This window comes from Oryctolagus cuniculus, chromosome 10, assembly GCF_051225735.1.
Source record: "Oryctolagus cuniculus isolate XC-2025 breed Fujian yellow rabbit chromosome 10, ASM5122573v1, whole genome shotgun sequence".
NCBI lineage: Eukaryota > Metazoa > Chordata > Mammalia > Lagomorpha > Leporidae > Oryctolagus > Oryctolagus cuniculus.
Window position 1 is genome coordinate 70,132,550 of NC_142876.1, and position 24,271 is coordinate 70,156,820.

Here is a 24,271-nt window from a genome sequence, read left to right on the forward strand (position 1 = left end):
TATTTCAGTGCATATAATACAATGAGTGAAGGTCAGATTAGAGTTACTGGCATAGACATAGATTTAAACATGTATTACTTCTTTGTGTTAGAGACATTAAAACATCTTCTCTACCACGTCTATGAAACACACGATTAATTGTTGTCAACCATGGTTACCCTACTGGGCCCTAGAACATTAGAAGTTCTTCCTCCTGTCCTACCGCACCCCTGTACCCATTGTCCGTCCTGTTTCCATCCCCTACCCCTATGCCCTCCCCAGGCTCTGGTAACCACTGTTCTACTCTTAACTTCTAAGAGTTAAGTTTATTTTGGAACAAAAATATCTTTAGTCTGTGGCTGGTTTCTCCATAGAACACATTTTCCATGAATATTTTGAAAACCCTTGATGTGAGAATATGCTGTATTTGTCTTTTTGTGCCTGACTTATTTCACTTAACAATGTCCTCCAGTTCTATCCATGTTGCTGCAAACAACCTCTATCCCTTTTTATGGTTTAATAATATTCCATTTTGTATATATACCACATTTTCTTTATTCAGACGTCAAAGGCCACTCAGGTTAGTTCCATATCTTGGATGTTGTAAATAGTGCCACAGTAAACCTGGGGGTGCAGACGTCTCTTTAACAGAGTGACTTAATTTCCTCTGGATACATACCCAGTAGTCAAATTGCTGGGTCATGTGGCAGTTCTATTTGTAGTTTTTAACGGAACCTCTATACTGTTTTACATAGACTGTCCTACTTTACATTCCTGCTAATAGGGTATGAACATTTCCCTTTCTCCACATTCTAGTCAGCATTTGTAATTTTTTTAAAGATCTATTTTATTTATTTGAAAGACAGAGTTACAGAGAGAGGTAGTGTGGGGAGCAACCCGGACTAGACTGAGTTACTGGAATTAAGACTTATTCTATGCATCTGCTCTCCCACAATATGGCGCTGGGAGAGAAGTAAACAGCTTCCGCACAGCTGCCTCCAGTTCAACCAATTAACTGTAGGACTTGCTCCTGATTGGAGAGCAGCGTACTCGGCGTGTGGGCAGCCGAGTTGGGATTGGCGGAGGAGGACTATAAAGGAGGAGAGAGACGGCATGCACCAGGAACATCTAAGGGGAACATCTAGCTGAAGGAACACCTGTGCAGCCCCCGAGAAGAGCCGGCCGGCGGTGTGCCGCTCCCCTGCGGAAGTGGGGAATGTGGCCAGGGGGAACTGCCCTTCCACGGAGGTGGAAGGGATAGTAGCCAACCCGGGAAGAACAAGCAGCAAACCCGGGGAGGGCCGAGCAGACAGAAAGAACAGCGCAGGGTCCTGTGTCGTTCCTCCACGAAGAGGGGGAGCGACAGGTAGAGACAGAGAGAGAGGTCTTTCATCCGCTGGTTCCCTCCCCACATGGCTGCAACAGCCAGAGCTGAGCCTATCTGAAGCCAGGAGCCAGCAGCTTCTTTGCGATCTCTGACGTGGGTGCAGGGGCCCAAGGACTTGGGCCATCCTCTGCTGCCTTCCCAGGTGCTTTAACAGGGAGCTGGATCAGAAGCAGAACATCCAGGACTCAAACTGGCACCCACATGGGATGCTAGTGCCACCGGCTGGGGCCCTAACCCGCTCCGCCATAGTGCTGGCCCCGAGCATTTGTAATTTTTTATCTTTTTGATAAAATCCATTCTAACTGAGATGAGATGCTATACTTTGCATTGCCCTAATCGTTGGTGATATTGAGCATTTTTTCATATATGTGTTGGCCATTTCTAACTTCTGTTTCTTCTTTTGAGTACCATTTGTTTAGCTCCTTTGCCCATTTTTTTGTTGGTTTTTGTTAAGATTCATTTATTTTGTTAAGATTAATTTTTTTGAAAGAGTTACAAAGAGAGACAAACACACATCTTCCATCTACTGGTTCATTCCCTTAGTGAACTGCACTGGCTGGGGCCAGGCCCGGCCAAAGGTAGGAGCCTGGTGCTTCATTTGGGTTTCCCATGTGGCTTCAGGGGTCCAAGCACTTCGGCCACCCTCCTTCCCAGGCCCCAACAGGGAGCTGGATGGGAAGTAGAGCAGCCAGGACATGAACAGAGACCCATATGGGACACTGGCATTGCAGGCGGTGGCCTAACCCACTGCACCACAAGGCCTGCCCTTTTTGCTCTTTTTTTTAATCAGTTTTTTGGGAGAGTGGGTTGTTGATTACTGTTGTGCTGTTTGAGTTCCTAATATATGCTGGATATTAATCCCTTACCAGATAGTTTGCAAATATTTTGTTCTATTCCCTGGGTTGTATCTTGTTGCTTGAGCTGGATCAGAAGTGGAGCAGCCGGGACTTGAACCGGTGCCCATATGGAATGCTGGCTATGCAGGCGGCAGCTTTACCCACTATGCCACAGTGCCGGCCCCTCATTTTTCTTATTTCGATCTCTCCTTTTCTCTTGATTAACCTAGCCAGAAGTTTGTCAATTTTGTTTATTCAAAAAACCAACTCTTCATTCCATTGATGTTTTGTTTATTTGTTTTTCATTTATTTCTGCTTTGTTTTTTGTTACTTCTAGTAATTTTGGGTTTGCTTTGTTCTTGTTTTTCTAGTTTCTTATGTTGTATCTTTATGTTATTTATTTGAGATCATCCTTCCTCCATTCCTTCCCTCCTTCTCTGTTTTCTTGCCTATTGGCTATAAACTTCCTTCTCAGTAGCTTTTGCTGTATCAAAGATTTTGGCATGGTGTAATTCTGTTTTCCTTTGTTTGAAGAAATTTTTAAAATTCCCTTTGGACTTTTTCATTGATCCACTGGCTGGATAAGAGCATATTGTTTAATTTCCATGTATTTGTAAAAAGTCTAAAATTCTTTTTGATATCTTGTTTTATTCTATTGTGGTCAGAGAATATGCTTGCTATGAAGTTGTTTTTTTTTTTTTTTTTTTTAATTTGTTGAGACTTTATTTGTGTTCTAACAGATATATTCATTCTATCCTGAGGGTGTTCCATGTGTTGATGAAAATGTATATTTTGAAGTGGTTGGATGAAGTGTTCTTTAATTGTCTGTTATGTCCTCACTTACTTCCTTATGAAGATTTCATCCAGCAGATGCCTGATGAGTCCCCGTACAGTGTAGGGAATTGATCTGGAAAGCCTGTGGTGTTCGTTATTTACCTTAGTCTATAGGAACTTCCAGTCCTGTGAGAACTACTCTGCCTATAGTTAGTTGATGGCACGCACTCCAAATGATGGTGAGAATTTAGCTTCTGAAAAGAAAATCCCGAAGCATTAAGTGGATTTTAAATATGCTTTTGTAGATACTATTGTGACTTGTTTTTTTATTCTGCTCATTCCTGTCTTGGTGGCCTGCCTAGAAAAATTTTTTCCATCACAAAAAGCTTGTACTCCTCTAAGTCTTATAGCAGAGTTCATGATAAAGGGGTACACTTTATGTTCCAAACAGAGTAGTCTCCACGAAGGCAAAGAGAGGGCTCAGAAACAGAGGGCCATCGTATCATGGGACTGCTGGGAACTGTCTGGGCTGTGCTTTCCCCTCTTGGCCTGCCTTGATGGAGAAGGGTGACTGATGCAAAAGGGAGATTTGAAGTGAGCAAAGTTCAGGCTGTGGAGTACAAATTAATGAATACATGATTTGGGAGTAGTACGAATTATTCTTTGAGTTTTGCTTTACTTACAGGCATGAATGATGACTGGTAAATTGTAGTTCTATTTTCCAAGTGTAAAATGATTCAAAATCATATTTTATTTCAACTTGAAATTTTTGGATTTCCAGTTGGAGTTCTATATTTTTCTCTCTACCCTTTTATTCATTCTAGTTTCTTTCTTATGCATTTACTTCTCTCTCTCTTTTTTTTTTTTTTTTTTTTTTGGACAGGCAGAGTGGACAGTGAGAGAGAGAGACAGAGAGAAAGGTTTTCCTTTGCCGTTGGTTCACCCTCCAATGGCCGCAGCGGCCGGCGCATCGTGCTGATCCGAAGGCAGGATCCAGGTACTTCTCCTGGTCTCCCATGGGTGCAGGGCCCAAGCACTTGGGCCATCCTCCACTGCACTCCCTGGCCACAGCAGAGAGCTGGCCTGGAAGAGGGGCAACCGGACAGAATTCGGCGCCCCGACCGGGACTAGAACCCGGTGTACCAGCGCCGCAAGGCGGAGGATTAGCCTAGTGAGCCGTGGCACCGGCCCGCATTTACTTCTATACTTTAGAGCTGTTGGTTAGGATTTTAGTATTTTTTCTTAATTTGTATGGACTAAAGATGTTAAAGTCTTTTTATTTTGTATAGTTCCATTTTAAAAACTAGAAACCAGATCAGCGCAGTGTGCTGGCCACAGTGGCCATTGGAGGGTGACACAATGGCAAAAGGAAGACCTTCCTCTCTCTCTCTCTCTCTCTCTCACTGTCTACTCTTCCTATCAAAAAAAAAAAAAAAAACACCTAGAAACCAGGCGCTGTCACCCCCATTTTGACAAGTCTGCTACTAAAATCATACCTATCTATTTACAAATTAAAAAATGAAAATTTCACAAAATGGTATCTCTTCCAGTCTTTCAAGTCAGTGTACCTATGGAAGGCTTTCTCCAGAGGTGCTGAAGCCAAAGGTCTTAGCTTTTTAAAAGATGGACAAAGCATAGATCACAATTGAAATAATTTATTAACTGATGATCTTCAAATTTGAATAAAATAGAGACTCCTGTATTCTATATTCTCCAATGAAGAGAGGACTCTCATACACTTACACCGTTTAAAAGAGATATCTGGCCAGCACAGCGGCTCACTTTGCTAATCATCCGCCTGCGGTGCTGGCACCCTGGGTTTTAGTCCCAGTTGGGGCGCCGGATTCTGTCCCAGTTGCCCCTCTTCCAGGCCAGTTCTCTGCTGTGGCCCAGGAAGGCAGTGGAGGATGGCCCAAGTGCTTGGGCCCTGCACCCACATAGGAGACCAGGAGGAACCATCTGGCTCCTGGCTTCAGATTGGCGCAGTGCGCTGGCCATAGTGGCCATTTGGGGAGTGAACCAACAGAAGGAAGACCTTTTTCTCTCTCTCTCTCTCTCTCACTGTCCAACTCTGCCTGTCAAAAAAGAGACGTCTTTGTAGGGGTTGGTATTGTGACGCAGTAGATTAAGCTGCTGCCTGCAATTCTGCTGTACCATATTAGAGTACCAGTTTATGCCCAGCCTCTCTGCTTCTGATCCAGCTTCCTGGAAAGGCAGTGGATGATGGTCCAAGTAGTTGGGCCCCTGCCATCCATGTGGCAGATGCCGATGGAGTTCCTGGCTCCTGCTATTGGTCTGGCTCAGCCCTGGCTGTTGTGGTCTTTTGAGGAGTGAATTAGCAGAAGAAAGATTCTCTACCTCTCCCTCTCTCTCCCTCTTTCCTTCTTGCCCTCTATCTGAGATGCTCTGCCTTTCAAATAAATAAATAAAGCTTAAAAATAAAACACCTTTGTGCAAATGAGCCTTTCCCCCTTGTTTACCTGAAAGCTTCTTGTTGAACTGTGTATTTCAGCTGGGTGTAGTATTGACTGATGACTTACTGAGTTTCTTCACCTGGGTTCTCATTGATTTATGCTTTTACAAGACAGCATACAAAATAAAGTCAGCTGAGGAGCTCTAATTCGAAAGGGATTAAACCAAAAAGCTTCTCTGCTAAGGTCAGTCTTGAGCTGATTTTTAGAAACAAAAGTCCTGGGACTGTGGAGAGGCAACTCTGGCTTCTCAGCTAGCATTGCAAAACACTGTGGTTGGTTTTGATTGGCTTTGTTTTTATAAGTTTAGCAATATCCACATTTACAATATGTAATTGTTTTTAGGCTTCAGAAACTAGCTTTAAGAAGTAGTTCTACATCTACAACCCAACACTTTCGACTCCTTATCAGAGGACAAGATCAGGATTGCTTTCAGGTTTGTAGAATGTGTAGTCTCTTGTTCTGATGTTTCGTCTGGGTCCACACATAACATAGGCAAACCATTTTGTGTTATTCATCATGTAAAGAGTTTGTGTTAACAGTACGTTTTATTTGTGCTACCACTTTGTTTTATGCAGTCAGTGTTTTTAAATTGTAGCTTCAGAATACTTTTGGTTCAGAAGAGCGATTGACCAGTAACTGTGAGATCAGAATTCGCCCAAAAGAAGACATTATCGTCTCTGTATTATTTGCACCTACTCGATTATCTTGTATGTTGGCTAAACTAGAAATCAAGCAACTTGGAAGTCAGTCACAACCAGGCATTAAGTTCATGGTAAGATTGTTTTATTGCCTTTATATATTGGTGTATATATACTCCCTTGGTATATATAATATAACAGTTGGTTAATGTTGGTAAATTATATGTACTCTAATTTTTATAAGTCAAAATATGATTATCTAGGCTTAAAAACAAGTTAGTAACTGTCAAGTTACAAAATCAACTATCATAGTATTATGACTAACAAAGTCTTTTATGTATTTTATTTTATTTGTTTTGTTTTAAAAGATATGTTTATTTCAAAGATGAATGAGAGAGATCTGCCATCTATGGGTTCACTCTCCAAATGGCTACAATAGCCAATACTGGACTAGGCCAAATCCAAGAGCCAGGAACTCCATGCAGGTCTCTCACATGGGTACAGGGGCCCAAGTACTTGGGCCATCTTCTACTGCCTTCCCAGTCACATTAGAAGGAAGCTGGCTCAGAACCAAGCAGCCAGGACTTGAACTGGCACTCTGATAGGGGATGCTGATGGCACAATTGATGGCTTATCCTGCTGCATACCAACTTTGACCTCTTCTGAAGTTTTTAATCTTCATTTCAGTTTGAAAATTTTGAAATGTTCCCAATGTTTCAGGAATTGATTTTCGGGTAAATCCAGGTAGAGCTGTTTAAGATACTGACTTTCCAAGCATTTTTTAAATTATTTTGAGCAAAAATATTGTATTACTCTTTTCTTTTTTTTTTTCTTTTTTTTAATTAATTAATTAATTTTTTTTTTTTTTTGACAGGCAGAGTGGACAGTGAGAGAGAGAGAGACAGAGAGAAAGGTCTTCCTTTGCCGTTGGTTCACTCTCCAATGGACAGGCAAAGTGGACAGTGAGAGAGAGAGACAGAGAGAAAGGTCTTCCTTTGCCGTTGGTTCACCCTCCAATGGCCGCCACGGCCAGCGCGCTGCGGCCGGCGCACCGCACTGATCCGAAGGCAGGATCCAGGTGCTTCTCCTGGTCTCCCATGGGGTGCAGGGCACAAGGCCTTGGGCCAGCCTCCACTGTACTCCCTGGCCACAGCAGAGAGCTGGCCTGGAAGAGGGGCAACCGGGACAGAATCTGGCGCCCCGACTGGGACTAGAACCCGGTGTGCCGGCGCCACAGGCAGAGGATTAGCCTAGTGAGCCGCGGCGCCGACCTTGTGTTAATTTTTTCAGTCTGCTATAACCTAGTTCCACAGATTGGGTAGTTTATAAACAGAAATTTGCTCACAATTCTGGAGGTTGAAGGTGCCCACAGGTTGTCTCGTGAGAGCCTGCTTCCTGATCATAGAAGGTTGTCTTCTCAGTGTGGAAAGGACAAGACACTCCCTTCATCCTCTCTTCTAAGAATATTCAACTCCATCCTCAAATGGCCACACCTCTAAACACTGTCACATAGGGGATTAAGTTTCAACGTGTGAACTTTGGAGAGCTATCAACATTCAAACTGTAGCAAATATCTGTTAATAGAATTTGCTAGATTCTATTCAGATACTGGAAATACAAAGATGGGAGTTTCATGTCATTTTCCCAGCATAATTTTTAAAAAAATATTTGAATACATTGCTATAGATACATTTGAAGCAACTAGAGACAAAAGTGCTTTCCACTGAGGAAAGGAAATAAGGGCAGGGTGGTCAAGTGAAGCTCATGCTCTGTAAAAGTGCATACCTTGGGCCAGCTCTGTGGCTCACTAGGCTAATCCTCCGCCTGTGGCGCCGGCACCCTGGGTTCTAGTCCCAGGTGGGGCGCCAGATTCTGTCCTGGTTGCTCCTCTTCCAGTCCAGCTCTCTGCTGTAGCCCGGGAGGGCAGTGGAGAATGGACCAAGTGCTTGGGTCCCTGCACCCGCATGGGAGACCTGGAGGAAGTACCTGGCTCCTGGCTTTGGATTGGTGTAGCGCCGGCCATAGCGGCCATTAGGGGAGTGAACCAATGTAAGGAGGACCTTTCTCTCTGTGCCTTCTCACTGTCTTTAACTCTCTCTCTCTCTTTCTCTCTCTCACTGTCTAACTCTGCCTGGCAAAAAAAAAAAAAAAAAAGTGCATACTTTGGACAACTGCACTGTTGCATGGCACTGTGGCCAGTAGTAACTTGGGTTCTGCTTCCTAATGTCAAAGAGGGAATGTGATACATTATAAAATAAACAATATCTAAAGGCTTTAAAAATAGATATTTATAGTAAATGTAGAAATGTGGCTTTATGTGACACAAGCTTGACATTTTCTCTGTGGAGCCATCCAGTCGGCCCCATGTGCTATGTTTAAGTAACTGATCATTTAAAAATCTAGCATCCTTATGTGAGCCCATGGGTACATAGCTCTCTGTTGATCTGGTTTCCTGTAAGGATAAAGTTTGGTTTGGGTGGAGGACTAAATGGACTATATCTCTCAGATGATTATGATTATATATATAGATTAGTTTCAGGTTTACTACCCAAGACTTGAAGTTATTGTTAAGGAAGACTTTCTGGAGAACTAGTAACTCTCTGGTGATTTAGGGTAGAACCATTTGATTTCACAAACAAGTAGAAGTTAAGGTTTGACATCTTCTGAGGACAAACCAGGCCCTTAATGTGATTCCTGCCTGTGTTGCTCTCTTTTGTGGTTTCTAGGGTGCTGCTTCTTACCTGCAGGGGACATCTGGCAATGTCTGCAGACATTTTTGGTTGTCATTGCTTGGAGAGGGGAGTGTTACTGGTGTTTAGTTGATTGAGCACAAGGGTGCTGCTAAATTTCCCACACTGCACAGGACAACCCTTTACATGCTTATCCAGCTCAAAATTTCAGTAGTACTGAGGTTATGCTCTAAAGCAAATAGTTTTTCCTCTTTAATCTTTGAATTTTTTGACATTAGATTGATTTTATTGAATCATTATTTTTCTTAACCTTTTTACTTAACTGTAATTTGTGATTCTTTAGGCTTTGAAAATACAGTTGATCCTCTGTATCTGCACATTGTGAATCAGCAGGTTCAACCACCTCTGGGTTGGAAATATTTGGGAAAAATAAGTAGAGAGTTTTTGTTCTTCGTTGTATTAGATATTATAAGTAATCTAGAGATGATGTAGAGAATATGGGAGGATGTGTGTAGGTTCTGTACAGAGGCTGCATCATCTTCTATGAGGGACTTGCGCATCCTTGGGTTTGGGTGTCTGAGAGGATCCTGGAACTGATCTCTGTGGATACAAAGAGATGACTGTACAGGGAGAATTCTTATATTGAGTGTTTTCAAAGCTACTTTTTTGTTTGTTGGTGTCTTTCTGTTGAGTGTGATACATAAAATTTACTCATAAGTCTCTGGGGGAAAAAAGAAAAATTACAGACTCTTTTGGCTATTGAAATTATCAGAGGTTACACTTTGAATGAGATAGGATTGTAAGCACTCTGATGCAAACCCTTTCAAATTGTCTTCAGTTATATCAAAAGGCAACCCAATATAGATTTATGAGGGGCCTATATTTAGTTTTTTAAAATATCATTGTAATTAGATATATAATTAAATAACTTGTAGATGTCTTCAAATCTACAAAGGATTCTTTGGAACCTATTTTAGTAACTAGGAATGAAAGATAATTTTTAAAGACATGTATTTTAAAGAGCATGAAAGTTAGTTTTCTAGCTGAGCAGATATTTATCTTCTTATGTATGGAATGTATTTTGTGAGCCCTTCTTTCCTGGAAGGGTAAAGGCCTGTGGAAGCAACCACAGACGGCCTCCCAAAGCGTGGTTCCAGCGTATTGCTTCTCCCACAAATAGTGTCTGTCCCTGGAGAGTTGTTTGAGTTCTTGTCTTCACTTTATAGCTTTTGGTATAGTTGTCTCTGACACTGGTTAGACAAATGCTATAGAAGATAGTAAGTAGTATATTTTCCCTAAAAAGCATTTTAGTTAGAAAATTTTCAGAATTACCACGTTCAAAGAAATATGCAGTAAACACCCACATACTCTATCACTTAGCTTCTACAATTCACATTTTGCTATATTTCTTTCACTGTGTATCTAACCATTCAACAATTAATTTTTTTTATACATTTCAAAGTAAATTAATAACAAATTAAATTACAAGTAATTGTAAAGTAGATTTCATCCTCAAAACTATTTTTTTAAGGATTTATTTATTGGGGCCAGCACTTCGGCACAGCAGATTAAGCCATAATCTGCAGCACCAGCATCCCATAAGGGTGACAGTTTGAGTCCTGGCTGTTCCACTTCTGATTTAGTTCCCTACTAATGTACCAGAGAAATCAGCAGCAAATAGCTCAAGTCCTTGGGCCCCTGCACCCACCTGGGAGACCCAGAAGAAATTCCTGGCTCCTGGCTCCTGGCTCCGGCCTGGTCCAGCCCCGATCGTTGTACCCTTTTGGGGGGTAAACCAATGGATGGAAGATCTCTTTCTTTATGTCCCTCCTTCTCTCTCTCTTTGTAACTCTGCCTTTCAGATAAATAAATAGATCTTTAAAAAAAAAAAAAAAGTCAGAGAAAGTCAAAGATAGGGCAAGAGACAGAGAGACAGAAAGATATCTTCTATCTGCTAGTTTGCTCCCCAGATGATAGCAACAGCTGGAACTGGGCCAGGCCGAAGCCAGGAGCTTCTTCTGTGTCTCTCATGTTGGTAGCAGGGGCCCAAGCATTTGGGCCATCTTCTGCTGCTTTCCCAGGCACGTTAGCAGAGAGCTGGATCAGAAGTGGAACAGCTGGGACATGAACCGACTCCTATATAGATGCCAGTGTTGTACATGGCAGCTTTACCTGCTACACCACAATGTTGGCCTCCACCCTCAAAAGTTCTTAAGCATATCTCTGTTAGCCTTTTTATTATTCCTCTCTCTTCAAAGCTTGGCTTATGTAACATTAAAATAATTGCTAGATATTGGAAGGTAGGTCATTTGCAGCTCTTTGGTTTGTTTTTCCTTGAAACAAAGTGTTTAATATAGCAATGGCCTGTGAGTGGGGATAACTATTAGCAGAAAAACAGAAACAGTAAAAGTTTAATTCTATTAAATATTTCTGTATTTTCTTCTGAGGCAAATTAATATCTTCTGCTTTCTTCTTATGTAAAAATGATTTTGGATGTGTCTGTTCTTTTAGATACCTTTGTCTGGATATGGAGGAACAAGTAATCTTATTTTGGAAGGTGTTAAAAAATTATCTGACAGTTACATGGTAACAGTGAATGGCTTAATACCTGGAAAAGAGAGTAAAGTTGTTTTTTCTGTCCGTAACACTGGATCTCGAGCAGCTTTTGTTAAAGCAGTAGGTTTTAAGGATTCTCAGAAAAAAGTTGTGCTGGATCCTAAAGTATTGAGGATTATTCCAGATAAATTTGTACTCAAGGAAAGAACCCAAGAGGTAAGTATAAAATCTCTACTATAAAAAGGAACTCATTTTTAGTTTAATAATTTTTAGTGTAATAATTATGTATCTTATGCCCTAAAACTAAAATTGTATTTGAAGGTAATGTGGAGTGTAAGTGCTTACCTGGGCTTTTTGGAAATGCTGTGCATATGTGTTTGTGTCTATATTAGATTTTAGAATCGAAGACCATTTATTCAAAATGAAATTACTCAGAGTTCACTCCTTTGTTTTTTCTTGGCATTAGGATGTTACTTTAATATATAATCCATCAAACAGAAAGAGCGATCATAAAAGTGCAACAGAACTATCAACTATATACTTCTTTGGTGGAGATGAGATTTCCAGACAGCAGTATCGAAGGTAGATTACTTACCTCAAATAATATTGGGAACTATTCCGTAGAACTAATAAAGACTTAAATAGTTTGAGAATTGGAATCTCTAGAACATGCTTCCCAATTTGTTAGTGACCTGGTAGATGAAAAGTTGTAAAATGAAAAGTTGTAAAATATGTGCTGATAAACTACCCTAATGTGTAGGAAACACACCTGTTTCCTCACAGTAGGCCTTCTTTTCTAGATGAATGTATCCAGTCTCTTTTCCTTGACTTAATTGAAGCATTGTCCTGCATACTAGGATCATATGTAGCTCAGTCTCAGAAAAACTCAAGAACTACTGTAACATTATATTGTATAAACCTGACTCATTTGAAATATTTAGGGAATGCTGTGAATTATTTGAAAAGCTCAAGTCATATTTTAGAGATGTGTAGGAAATTTAACTTGTAACTACTTAAAGCATGTACTTCTATACAATTTGTTATATTTAATTTACATGTTATAGTATAATAATGTACTGAGCTGTTGCCAAATATAGGATATTGATTTAGGTTTGGATGTTGTGTGTGTTGAATTCTGGATTCTTCTATCATAGAAGACCCAAGAAACTAATATAAGTGCAGCTGCGGAGGTTTTTCTGTTAGCAGGCGAGTGTTCACTCCATAGGGCGCAGGTCTGTCCTTTTGCAGTCCTTCCTGCTCTGCTAGGTTTTAGTCTGACACAGAAGTTGGGCAGTGGTTTAATTTTAATTTTTGAAGATCATTGAAATGTTTAAAAAGAGAGAATTTGATGATGACTGGCCGAACATGAAGAACTCATCTTAGTTACATGTTTTAGAAGAAGAAACTGACATTTGGAGAAATCAGAATACCAAGTTTCTAGGTATTTCTTTCAACTGGGATATAAAAGTCAGTATATTTTTTAGAAATCTTTTTTTGCCATATGCTTAAAATAATGAGATTTTCTACTGTGAACATCTGAGTATTGTAGAGAAATCTACATTTCAGTTTCCGCATCTCCGAGATCCTCTAGAAGAGACCCTGGTAGATAGTTATATGGTCATTTAGTTTCCTTTTGATGTCTTACCATTGTTTTATTAGCGTGTTCCTTTTTTTTTTTCTGAGACATTTGTAACTATGACCAAGTTATCAGAAGTAATGAACGTGTAAGACCTGAAAAGAATCTAACTTACTCTTGTATTAGGGAATTCTTTTTCAATAATATTGAACTGAAATTCCTGATTTCACTACCATGTGTAACTAGTAAGGGAACTTCCAAAAGAGGTTTCTTTTAAAAAGGACTTATGTCAGGGCTCAGGGCTTGAGATTTGTGTACTACTTGATTTGCTAAGTGGGTTCATGAAAATCTAATTAGTCATTTTTGTATATAAAATCACTTTTGACTAAATCTCTCTCCTGGCAGAGCCCTGTTGCATAAACCAGGGATTATAAAACAGATACTTCCAGAACATAGTGTGCTACAAAGTATTAATTTTGCTGAAGCATTTCAGGATGAGCTGCTAGTAACTGAAGGTAAGAATTTTGAAGGTATTCTAATATGGGTTGTGTTAACAAATCCAGCGTCTAGCTCCAGGAACCTACTGGGATCACCCCTGGAGATGGGTTGAATTGGGACTCAGGCTGGTCTTTGGGACACATGAATTCCTTCTTAAGGAGCACGGTGTCCCCTGAGGTGGGACATTCATTGTCCTCATGAATGAAAAAAAAAAAAATAGCTGTACTTATTTTGTGTTGATTAGTGCTATGGATCATATAAAAGAATATTATAGTTTAATTTTTTAATGATTATTTTGAATGACATTTGTGGCAGATATCTTCATAGTTCACTTAAAGTTTTACAGTTAGATGTCTTGATTAATATAAATGTAAACTTATGGGATTCTTTTAGAATTTCCATTAAAATATAATTCTTTTTTTTTTTTAAGATTTATTTGTTTGAAAAGTAGAGTTACAGAGAGGCAGAGAGAAAGAGAGAGAGAGATTTTTTTTTTTTTGACAGGCAGAGTGGACAGTGAGAGAGAAAGGTCTTCCTTTGTCATTGGTTCACCCTCCAGTGGCTGCCACGGCTGGCGCGCTGCAGCTGGCGCACTGCACTGTACCCAAATTTCTCAGTTGTTAACATTTGAACACATTTATTATTTTATTTTTTGGGATTCATTTATTTATTTCAAAGGCAGAGTGATGGGGAAAGCAGGGAGAGAGAAGAAGAGAGGGAAAAGAGAGAGGAATTGATCTTCCATCTACTGTTTACTCCCCCAAAAGCTGCCCATAGCCAGGACTAGGCCAGGCTGAAGTTAGAGCCAGGAAAGGCAGGAGCCAGGTGCTTCTCCTGGTCTCCCATAGGGTATAGGGCCCAAGCACTTGGGCCATCCTCCACTGCCTTCCCGGGCCATAGCAGAGAGCTGGCTTAGAAGAGGGGCAACCGGGACAGAATCTGGCACCCTGACTGGGACTAGAACCCGGTGTGCCGGCGCCGCTAGGTGGAGGATTAGCCTGTTGAGCTGCGGTGCCGGCCGAGAGAGAGATCTTTCATCCGCTGTTCACTCCCCAGATGGCCGCAACAGCCGGAACTGAGATGATCCAGAGCCAATAGCCAGGAGCTTCTTTTGGGTCTCCTATTCGGTTTCAGGTGCCCAAGGACATAGGCCATCTTCAGCTGCTTTCCCAGGTCTTAGCAGAGAGCTGGATCAGAAATGGAGCAGCCAGGACTTGAACCGGTGCCCACATGGGATGCCGGCACTGCAGGCAGCTACTTTACCCACTGTGCCACAGCACCAGCTCCTAAAATACAATTTATGTTTAGAATGCAAATGCTTGTATATTCTATGAGATTTCTTGTATGTACAGATTCAGATGGCCTACTCTAGGTTCTTCTTGAGCACTATTTTATTATCTATAATTATTTAGTTAATTATCAGTACCTAGTGTCTAGATTTGTTTAAATTGCACATCTATGAGACTGCCACGATGAAATTGTGTGCCCTTAACCTTTTGCTGCAGATTTCTCCTTTTTTAAGTATATTTACCTGTTTCAAAGAGGAGTTCTAAAAATTCGTTAATACATATTTATAAAGGATTAAAACAGTGCCTGGAGAATGGGAAGGCTTCTATTTGTTTATATCTTTAAAAAATTTCTTATTTTACAGCTCTCAGCAATCCCTAAGATAAATTGTTACTCCATGTTAACATCTAGAGAGGTTAAGTAATAAAGCTAGTAAGTGGTAGGGTAGTTCAAAATCATAGACCCTCAGCCAGTCAATGATAATAATAATCAAAATGTCACTTACCCTAGCCTAGTAAAATCATATTCTGCAGTAATAAAATACATAAATTTATCTGTTATCTTGTGGTGGTCTTATGTTGAAGATTCATGTGTTTCAAAACATTGTTTTCTTTTTCAGTATATGATCTTCCCCAAAGGCCTAATGACATTCAACTCTTTTATGGAAACATGCGTAAAATTATACTTTCAGTAATTGGTGAATTCAGAGAGTCCGTTTCTAGCAGAGAATTTCTTCAGCCTTCTTCCAAAGCTAGCATGGAATCTCAAAGGTAGTACAAACAAAAGTCTTTGAACAGATTTTAGGATTATTGATAAATAGTAGTGCTGATCTTTTTCCCGTGTACTTTATTATTAATTTTTCTCAGTGTTTTTATTCTTATTTTTTAGTTTAAGTTGAAATCATTTCAAACTTTCAAGAGAGTTTTAAAGTAATAAGAGAATTCCTGTAAACCCTGTACCCAAATTTCTTAGTTATTAACATTTGAACACATTTATTATTTTATTTTTTGGGATTTATTTATTTATTTCAAAGGCAGAGTGATTGGGAAAGCAGGGAGAGAGAAGAAGAGAGGGAAAAGAGAGAGGAATTGATCTTCCATCTACTGTTTACTCCCCCAAAGGCTGCCCATAGCCAGGACTAGGCCAGGCTGAAGTTAGAGCCAGGAATCCATCCAGGTCTCCCACATGGGTGTCAAGTGCCCAAGTACTTGGCCCATCTTCTGCTGCCTTCCCAGGGGCATTAGCAAGAAGCTGAATGGGAAACGGAGCACCCGGAACCTGTACAACACTGCAGTATTCAGGGATGCCAACATCACAAGCAGTAGCCATAAGGCCGGCCCCACTGCATTTATCTTACCATTTATTTCTATGTAAATTTTTTTCTGAATCATCTAAGTAAATTGCAGGCATGATGACTGATTAGCCCTAAATTTCCGAAAATCACTCCACAATGTGTGCATGGTAAACCAGTTAAAATTAGAACACTTAATATTCATTCAGTAATGCTAGTTATCCCACAAATTCCATGCATATTTTGCTAGTTGTTTGAATAATGTCCTTATAGTTAAACCGTAAAGCCAAAAACTTCCTCCCTGGGCTAGAATCTAATCTGTAAGTACATGATATTTAGTTAGCTTGTCTCTTACCCTCTCTCATTATAGAACAGTTCCTCAGTCTTATCTTTCATAAGTGAGGTGACACAGAAGATTGGGTTATCAAGTCAGAACCGCAGAATTAAAGATACTATTGAGAATCGAGCTTTGCTAGTAATTTCAGGTGAAACCAGGAACAATCTGGGATTGCCACATTAATTCTTGTGTTATAGCTTACACAAAAGTTGGAACCGTCTCGAGCATTGTTTCTAAGACCATCTCAGCTAGGAAATCTGTAAATTAATATATAAATCCACATGCATCTATATCTATTTCTGCTTATAACCATGAGTTTGCACTGATACCTCTTTACAGTTCTAATCTAACACCATAGAGTTGGATGCTTCTGCTCCAGTAGTGGGAATCTTGGCCCCATTATCTTTAATATGCTTGCATTTTTACTCAATCCCACCCATCCCCACCCTCCCCTTTTTAAGTAATCTTTCACCACACAGGCTGTCTCCCTGAGCCTGGTGCTCTGGCTCATGCCAACATTTCTTTTTCCTACACTTTTTTTTTTTTTATTAAAATTTATTTATTCATTTGAAAGGAAGAGTCACAGAGAGGCAGAGTCAGAGAGAGAGAGTTTTTCCATCCGCTGGCTCACTCCCCAAATGGCCCAACAGCCAGAGCTGGGCTAGACCGAAGCCAGGAGCCAGGAGCCTCCTCTGGGTCTCCCATGTGGGTGTGGAGGCCCAAGGACTTGGGCCATCTTCCACTGCCTTCCCAGCCCATCAGCAGGGAGCCGGATCAAAAGTGGGGTAACTGGGACTGGCACCAGTGCCCATATGCGATGCCAGCATTGCAAGCAGTGGCTTTACCTGATATGCCACAGCACCAGCCCCTCCTACACTTTTAATGTTGATCTTTCTTCAAACAGATTCAAAGAAATAATTAGAGTGTGTGTGTGTGTGTGTGCATGTAATCTTGAAATCACCTAAGTTCTGAGGAATTGGTTTTTAGCAAGAAAAGCCAAGAACCAACCTTTATAAAAAACATTTATTTCTGACTTCTGGTCCTCTTCTTTGAGGTAGTAGAGGTCTGACTTGAGGTTGAGAAGGCATGAGTGCCAGACAGTTATTTCTGTGTCTGCTTATCGTGGACTTGAAATAAACAATTATATAGCCCCACTGAATGTAGGAGAATTTGGCTACCACATAGCTAAATTTCCGTTTTCTCATGTGCTTTGGTGATGACGAAGTTCAGTTAAAAGAGCAGGCATTTAGCCCAGCAGTTAAGATGTCTATGCCACATTTTGGAGTGCCTGGGTCTGATACACGTCTTTGGTGATACCTCTTCAGCTTGTTCTATAATATGAACCCTGGGAGGCAGCAGGTGATGGCTCAAGTGATTGAGTTCCTGCCACCATGTGGGAGACTTGGAGTGAGTTCTTAGCTCCTGACATCAACCTGGCTCAGGCACAGTCTTTTCATTTTATTTTTATTTTTTTTAAAGGTTTGTTGATTTGTTTAAGAGACAGAGTTATAGACTAAGAGAGGGAGAGACAAAGAGAGAGGTCTCCCATCTGCTGGTTCATTCCCTAAATGGCCACAATGGCCGGAGCTCAGCCAATCTGAAGCCAGGAGCTTCTTCCAGGTCTCCTACGTGGGTAAAGGGGCCCAAGTATTTGGGCCATCCTCCACTGTCATGCACAGTCTTGATGGACATTTGGGAAGGGAACCAGTGGATAGCAGCTTTCTTTCTATTTTCTTTCTAATTTTCTGTGTCTCTCTCTGCCTCTGCCTCTTAAATTTAAAAAAAAAAAAGTAGAATTCAGTTGAATTATTATTTTTATAATTTAAGATTTATGAGAAAACACTTTGTTTTGACAATAAAACTCTTCCTAAATTTCTTGCTGTATGTAGTATTTTGCCCAGAAGACACTCTGGTGCCAGCATCATGAAACCAGTTATCATTGTGCAGATATAACTACATCAAATGTTTCATTTTTTTTAAATTTCTAATATCAGCCTGTTTCGTTTTAAATCTTTCAAGAGACTTTAGATGGCATGCATAAATCAAGGCAAAAGAACAACTTAAATCAGTGAATGTTGTAATTAAAATTCTTGTAATATTTTACCTATATTGTGTTGTGGTTTTTTTTGTCCACTACTGTTGAGTATACTCATACACAACATGAGGGGTTTTATTCACTGAAAAATACACGGATTGTAATGTACTTCTAGTTTCGTCTTTTTATTTTTATATTTATGAATAAATATCCAAAAATATATGACACAATCTGGTGCTTTATATTTTTAACTTCCCTCTCTGATTTGTTGAATTTTAAATCATTTTATTAGTGAATCAGGAGCTTGTGGAAAACACGGTGGCAATGTGTCTTTGGACGTCTTACCTGTGAAAGGCCCTCAGGGTTCTCCATTTCTCGCACAAGCTGTTCCCCTGCCTCAAGATGCGTCAGCTTCTGAAGAGACATGGACTGTTCAACCTGAACACCTGGTCTTGGTAGCTCCTTCTTCTTGTGAGTGTATCAGCCGCGAACATGTCACAAGTATATCCTGGAGTTGGGGTCTGTGTGCTCTCTGCCCTGTGGCTCTGCTAAAATGTGCAAATAGACTAGATGATTTTTGGCTGGTAGTTTCCACACCTCTGAGACTGGACTCAGACTTGCCTCGGGCTGTGTCATGATCCTGAAGCCACATTCCACAGCTGTGCCATACGCCTACGCAATTGCTCACTGGGCACGTGACCTCTTGTTATCCATAACACTGATATCATTGGCTCACAATGGCAGTAAATCTGGCACAGTCATACATGTCAGAGTTAAGACCAGGCAATAACGACGTTCAGGTGCCCATTTTTCTCCAACTGTTCACTATTGCCAGTGTCTTTGTAGTTTCCAGGGGTAAAGGGTAGGGTTGTCCTGTTCAGGATTTGAAATGCTTGGAACTGAGCAGTGTAGGGAGCAGATAAGGTTATATACCAGTGTCTTTATTAGAAGAGTTGTTTTTATGATTTACTAACTTTTTTTTCCACTATTGCTAAATGTAATATTCTATTTTTCTGATTCAATAGGTGATGTAGCAACACCTGGACGTTTTCAGATCATAAATAGTTCTGTTAGGTTACTGAAATTTGAGCTATACTGGCCAGCCCATTGCCTGACAGTCACACCACAGCACGGATTTATTGCACCAGAGTAAGTGTGATTTCTGTGTTGATTATTGGGTGTTTTTCAGATATTGTTGTGATCTTTTTTTTTTTTTTAGTATTTATTTAAAGGCAGAGTGACAAGGAGAGAGATCAATCAGTCTTCCATTCACCGGTTCACTCCCCAATATTGCCTCCACAGCCATGTTTGGGCTGGGCCAAAGCTGCAAGTTTGGAAGTCCACCTGGGTCTCCCACATGAGTGTCATGAACCCAAGCACTTGTGCCATCTTCCACTACCTTTCCAGGAGCATTAGCAGGGGGCTGAATTGGAAACAGAGCAGCCGGGACTCAAAGCAGCACTCTGATATAGCATGCTGGCATTGCAGGTGATGGCTTGACTTACTGTACCACAGTGCCAGCCCTATGTGGTGGTGATTTTTTTAAGGATCGAATAATACATCATTTTAGTTTACTCACTAAAGTTTTGCACTGTGCTGACTGTACAAAGCTTGTGCTTGGTTCTATGAGACAACAGTGAGTTCAGGACACACTCATTAGTGGAGAAGAGGTCATACACACATTCAGTTAGGGTGTGGCCCAGGACAGTGAGGGAACACAGAGTCTTCAGAGGGAAGACCTCAAAACATTTGCTGACGTCCCATCCTGCCCACACAATTATAAGCAAGGAATACAGCCAGAGCATGTGATAAAGTGGTCATAGTGGCTCTAAAGCCCCAGTGATTATGCAGTGTGTTTCCTTGGTTTGGATTGTATCCTGCTGATTTTGCGTAAAGGATACTTTTCAGACAGAATTTTCTGATTTGATGTTTGAGCCATAACCTACCTTCCCATTTTCTACATAGAATACTCTGGTACTAGGGCCAGCATTGAGGTGTAGCAGGTAAAACTGCTGCCTACAATGCCAGAATCCTGTATGGGTGCTGATTCAGTTCCCAGCTGCTCTATGTCCATTCCAGCTCCCTGTGAATGGTCTGGGAAAGCAGCAGAGGATGGCACAAGTGCTTGGGCCCCTGCATCCATGTGGGGAGACCCAGATGAAGGTCCTGGCTTCTGCCTGCCTAAGCCCTGACCATTGTTGCCATTTGGGGAGTGAACCAATAGATGGCAGATCTCTATGTCTTACCCTCCTTTTCTGTAACTCTGACTTTCCAATACATAAATAAATACTTAAAAGAAAAATGAGAATTCTATCAGAGGGAGCCTTTGGAGATACAGCTGCCTTTGATACACAACCTAGTTACTAAAAGAGGAATCCACAGCTCCCCAGCTTCCCAGGGGCTTCATCTGATTCAATGTAGACCTCTTACTTCTGGAAGTTGCTTCAGATTTGGGATTAGCTGTTTTGCAAAAGAACGTGAAGTTTCTTTACTTGTGCAATATGCTGAGTGTGCATTTAGGAGTGTGTACTTTAATGAGCCTATCAACCAACATACGTATGGTCAGGACCACTCCACGTAAGTATTGCTGGGACCAGAGTAGTCAGTTGACCAGGTACCAAGTGTGCAGCACTTTCAGCTAAGTTTGAAAGGATGGGGTATAATGGACCAGGTTTTTCTTAAATAACTTTTTCCATAATGCTTTTTTTTTTCCTTCCATAGCTATTAGCAGTGAAAAATAATTTTGCCTTGCCATTTTTGGCATGTATGACTGGTGATTTCTTTTAAGTCATATATCTGATCACACTGTCCACATTTAAACTTTTTTTTTTTTTTTTGACAGAATTAGACAGTGAGAGAGAGAGACAGAGAGAAAGGTCTTCCTTCCATTTGTTCGCTGCCCTAATGGCCGCCACGGCCCGGCGCACTGCGCCGATCCAAAGCCAGGAGACAGGTGCTTCCTCCTGGTCTCCCATGCAGGCGCAGGACCAAAGCACCTGGGCCATCCTCCACTGCCCTCCCGGGCCTCAGCAGAGAGCTGGACTGGAAGAGGAGCAACTGTGACAGTGCGCCGGCACCACAGGCGGAGAATTAGCCAACTGAGCTGTGGCGCTGGCTCACATTTAAACTTTCATTGGCACTCCATGGCTCTTGAAGAGAACATTCAGCACAGAAAATTTGAACTACTGGCTAATAAAAAATTTTTTTCCTTCATTTTTTTTGAGGCCCCCTCCAGCATTTCTTTCAGTTTCCTCCTTATCTGTTACACTCTGTTTGTATCATGACTGTATCATTCTTAATTATCAAGTTCCTTGGAGCTTTTATAGTATTAATATTTGCTCCAGAAATATCTATTTCTGCTTTCAGAATGATATTTCTATGACAGTTTGTGTTCGCATGAGTTTTGCTCTTAGCTTCCAGGGTTTGCGCCATTCAACTCTGTTGGCCACTGAGAGGGGACTTTGAGGCCAGGTAAAGTGTGTGTAGAGCTGTGTGGGAGGCAGTCGCTGTTCTCTACTGATTCTGAGCAGTAAGGAAATAGTTACTGGCTGTATTGTTCCAGAACAGTATTTATAGCTCTTGTGATTACTGCTATTATAGATTGTCCTTGGGTTTTATTGTTAAATTCTTTTTTTAAGGAGTAAGCTACAAATTCTTGTGAGTCCTAATTCGTCCTTATCCACCAAACAGTCGATGTTCCCATGGAGTGGTTTGATTTATATACACTGTGACGATGGACAGAAGGTATATCTTAAGTGTTGTTTTAAGCAACATTTCTTTTACTTTGTTGCATGATTCTTATCACTATTTATATTATAGAAATCAAGTGAAAGTGTTTTTTTTTTTCAGCCCGGTTGTGATTATTTAGTTAGAGCACTTAGTATAGAATTTTGCTGTGAATATCCTCTCTTGAGGAATGGGGGGGGTGGGCGGGGAATGGGCAAGTGGAGAGCAGGGCTTAGAAGCTATTGCTTATAGGCGAAATTTCACATAAAGAAGAAAAATAGTTAGGGGAGAGGAGAGGATACAGAGTCACAGTTTTACTTTGGTTTGAGATCTGAACAAAGCACTACATTCATTAATATTTCATTTGTCTGGAATTTGTTTTGTCTATCATGATTTAAAAACTGGAACTGGGGACCAGTACTGTAGCGCAGCTGGGTAAGCCACCATCTGTAGCGCCGGCATCCCGTATGGACACCGGTTCAAGTCCTAGCTGCTCCACTTCTGATCTAGCTCCTTGCTGATGTGCCTGGGAAAGCAGCAGAGGATGGCCCAAGTGCTTGGTCCCCTTCACCCACATGGGAGACCTGGATGAAGCTCTTGGCTCCTAGCTTCGGCCTGGTCCAGCCCTTGTCATTGTGGCCATTTGGGGTCTCTGTCCTCTTTTTTCTCTGTCTTTCCCTCTCTTGCTATAACTCTGACTTTCAAATAAATAAATATATCTTTTTAAAAAATAAAAACTGAGATTATTTCTTTTAAAATGGTAGTAACATTTGTGTCTTATCTCTGACTCATTTCAGAAAATTGTGAAAGTTCAAATTCGAGAAGATCTGGCTCAGGAAGAACTTCTGCCCCATCTCACCTCCAGCACATTTGGAATTCTTACCTCTGCCTCAGAGCCTTCAGTCAGTCATTTGGTAAAACCAATGACAAAACCACCTTCCACCAAAGTTGAAATAAGAAATAAGACTATTGCTTTTCCTGTAACAGAACCTGGTAAAACTTCAGGTATTGTATCACAAAAATTATGCAGCTGAAATGTCTGCTGTTACATTGAATCTAATGCTTTGTTATTAGTTAACCATTAATTAATGATCAGTGCACATTTTCCCCTTGATTGTGGAAAAAAAAAATACAGCTAGCCTCGATGACAGGCTGGATTTGGACATTTAACAATATTAAAATTTTAGACTGAAGCATATAGTAATTCTATATTTTCCAGGAATCTTAGATTTATATGATGACCTGAGCCATCCAGATCACTGACTGGAGTTATTAGTAAGTTGTAAATGAAGACGAGAGGCTGTGGCTGGAGCCTGGCTCCATCATAGGCTAATGTGACTTTGAGACTCATTTCTCCCTGTCACAGACCATTGAAATGAACTCTGTCCACAGAGGCTTTGAGGATAAGACTGATTCATGTATTCAGGAACAGTTGTAAAGTGTCTGTCATGTCACAGGCCCTCTGCTTTGCTCATATGTGTTCCTCAAAAGTCCTGCGATAATTTTTTGTCTCTGTCTCCATCCTTCTCTGTCCCTCATATTTTCCTCCCTCCTTGTCTGTCTCTTTCTCTGTCTCTCCTTCCCTCCTTCCCTGCTTCTGTCTCTCACATTCTATCTCTTTCTCCATCTCTCTGTCTTTTTGCTGGCTCAGGCTAAGTGTGTAGTGGTGCAGATGGGACTTATTAGAAGGAATTTGGCCCTCTAGCTCCTTGCAGGTCACCCCCAGGAGGCACCATGTTGTTGCTCTCAATTTCTAGCCCAGTGCTTCCTGACCAGCACCTTCTTCTCCAGCTCTCTTGGTCTCATGATTGGAACAGCCCTCTGACCTCATTGTGATCTTCAGTCTCCCAGCCCTGCCGCCTTTGCTGTTTCCACCACCTACTGGTGGCAGTCTTCTCTCAGAACCCCCTTGAGTCCTGTACTCCCTCATTTGTGATCACTGCCTCACACACTCTCCACATTCCTGCCTGGCAAGTCCACCTGGTGAAACCCACTGTCTAGGCACTGCATGTCGCCGTCCTAGCAGCAGTACTTTGCTGGACTGCCTTGTTCATGGGTTCATGGTCATAAATCTCACCATGAGGCTTTCTGTAGACCGCCTCACTGTGTCCACAACCTCCCCAGTGGTGTCCCCTTGTTGCTTACTGGAGCTCCCCTTCTCCCCTCACCTGTTCTTGACTTTGTCTT

General features: G+C 41.2%; 1 protein-coding gene across 17 annotated transcripts in view; it reads left to right on the top strand.

Annotated features, from left to right (window-relative positions):
* CEP192 (centrosomal protein 192) overlaps positions 1–24,271 on the top strand; it is a 151,007-nt gene that overhangs the window by 107,017 nt on the left and 19,719 nt on the right. For 16 of the 17 annotated variants that reach the window (XM_089305389.1, XM_017343984.4, XM_089305392.1 and 13 more), the window contains 10 exons: positions 5,793–5,883; positions 6,046–6,222; positions 11,290–11,550; positions 11,801–11,916; positions 13,316–13,425; positions 15,315–15,465; positions 18,651–18,829; positions 19,384–19,507; positions 21,997–22,102; positions 22,882–23,089. In XM_089305389.1, the coding sequence (XP_089161515.1) occupies positions 5,793–5,883; positions 6,046–6,222; positions 11,290–11,550; positions 11,801–11,916; positions 13,316–13,425; positions 15,315–15,465; positions 18,651–18,829; positions 19,384–19,507; positions 21,997–22,102; positions 22,882–23,089 (1,523 nt within the window). Of the gene's footprint in view, positions 1–5,792; positions 5,884–6,045; positions 6,223–11,289; positions 11,551–11,800; positions 11,917–13,315; positions 13,426–15,314; positions 15,466–18,650; positions 18,830–19,383; positions 19,508–21,996; positions 22,103–22,881; positions 23,090–24,271 lie in introns of those variants that run through there. The other variant, XM_089305396.1, reaches the window with a different exon arrangement.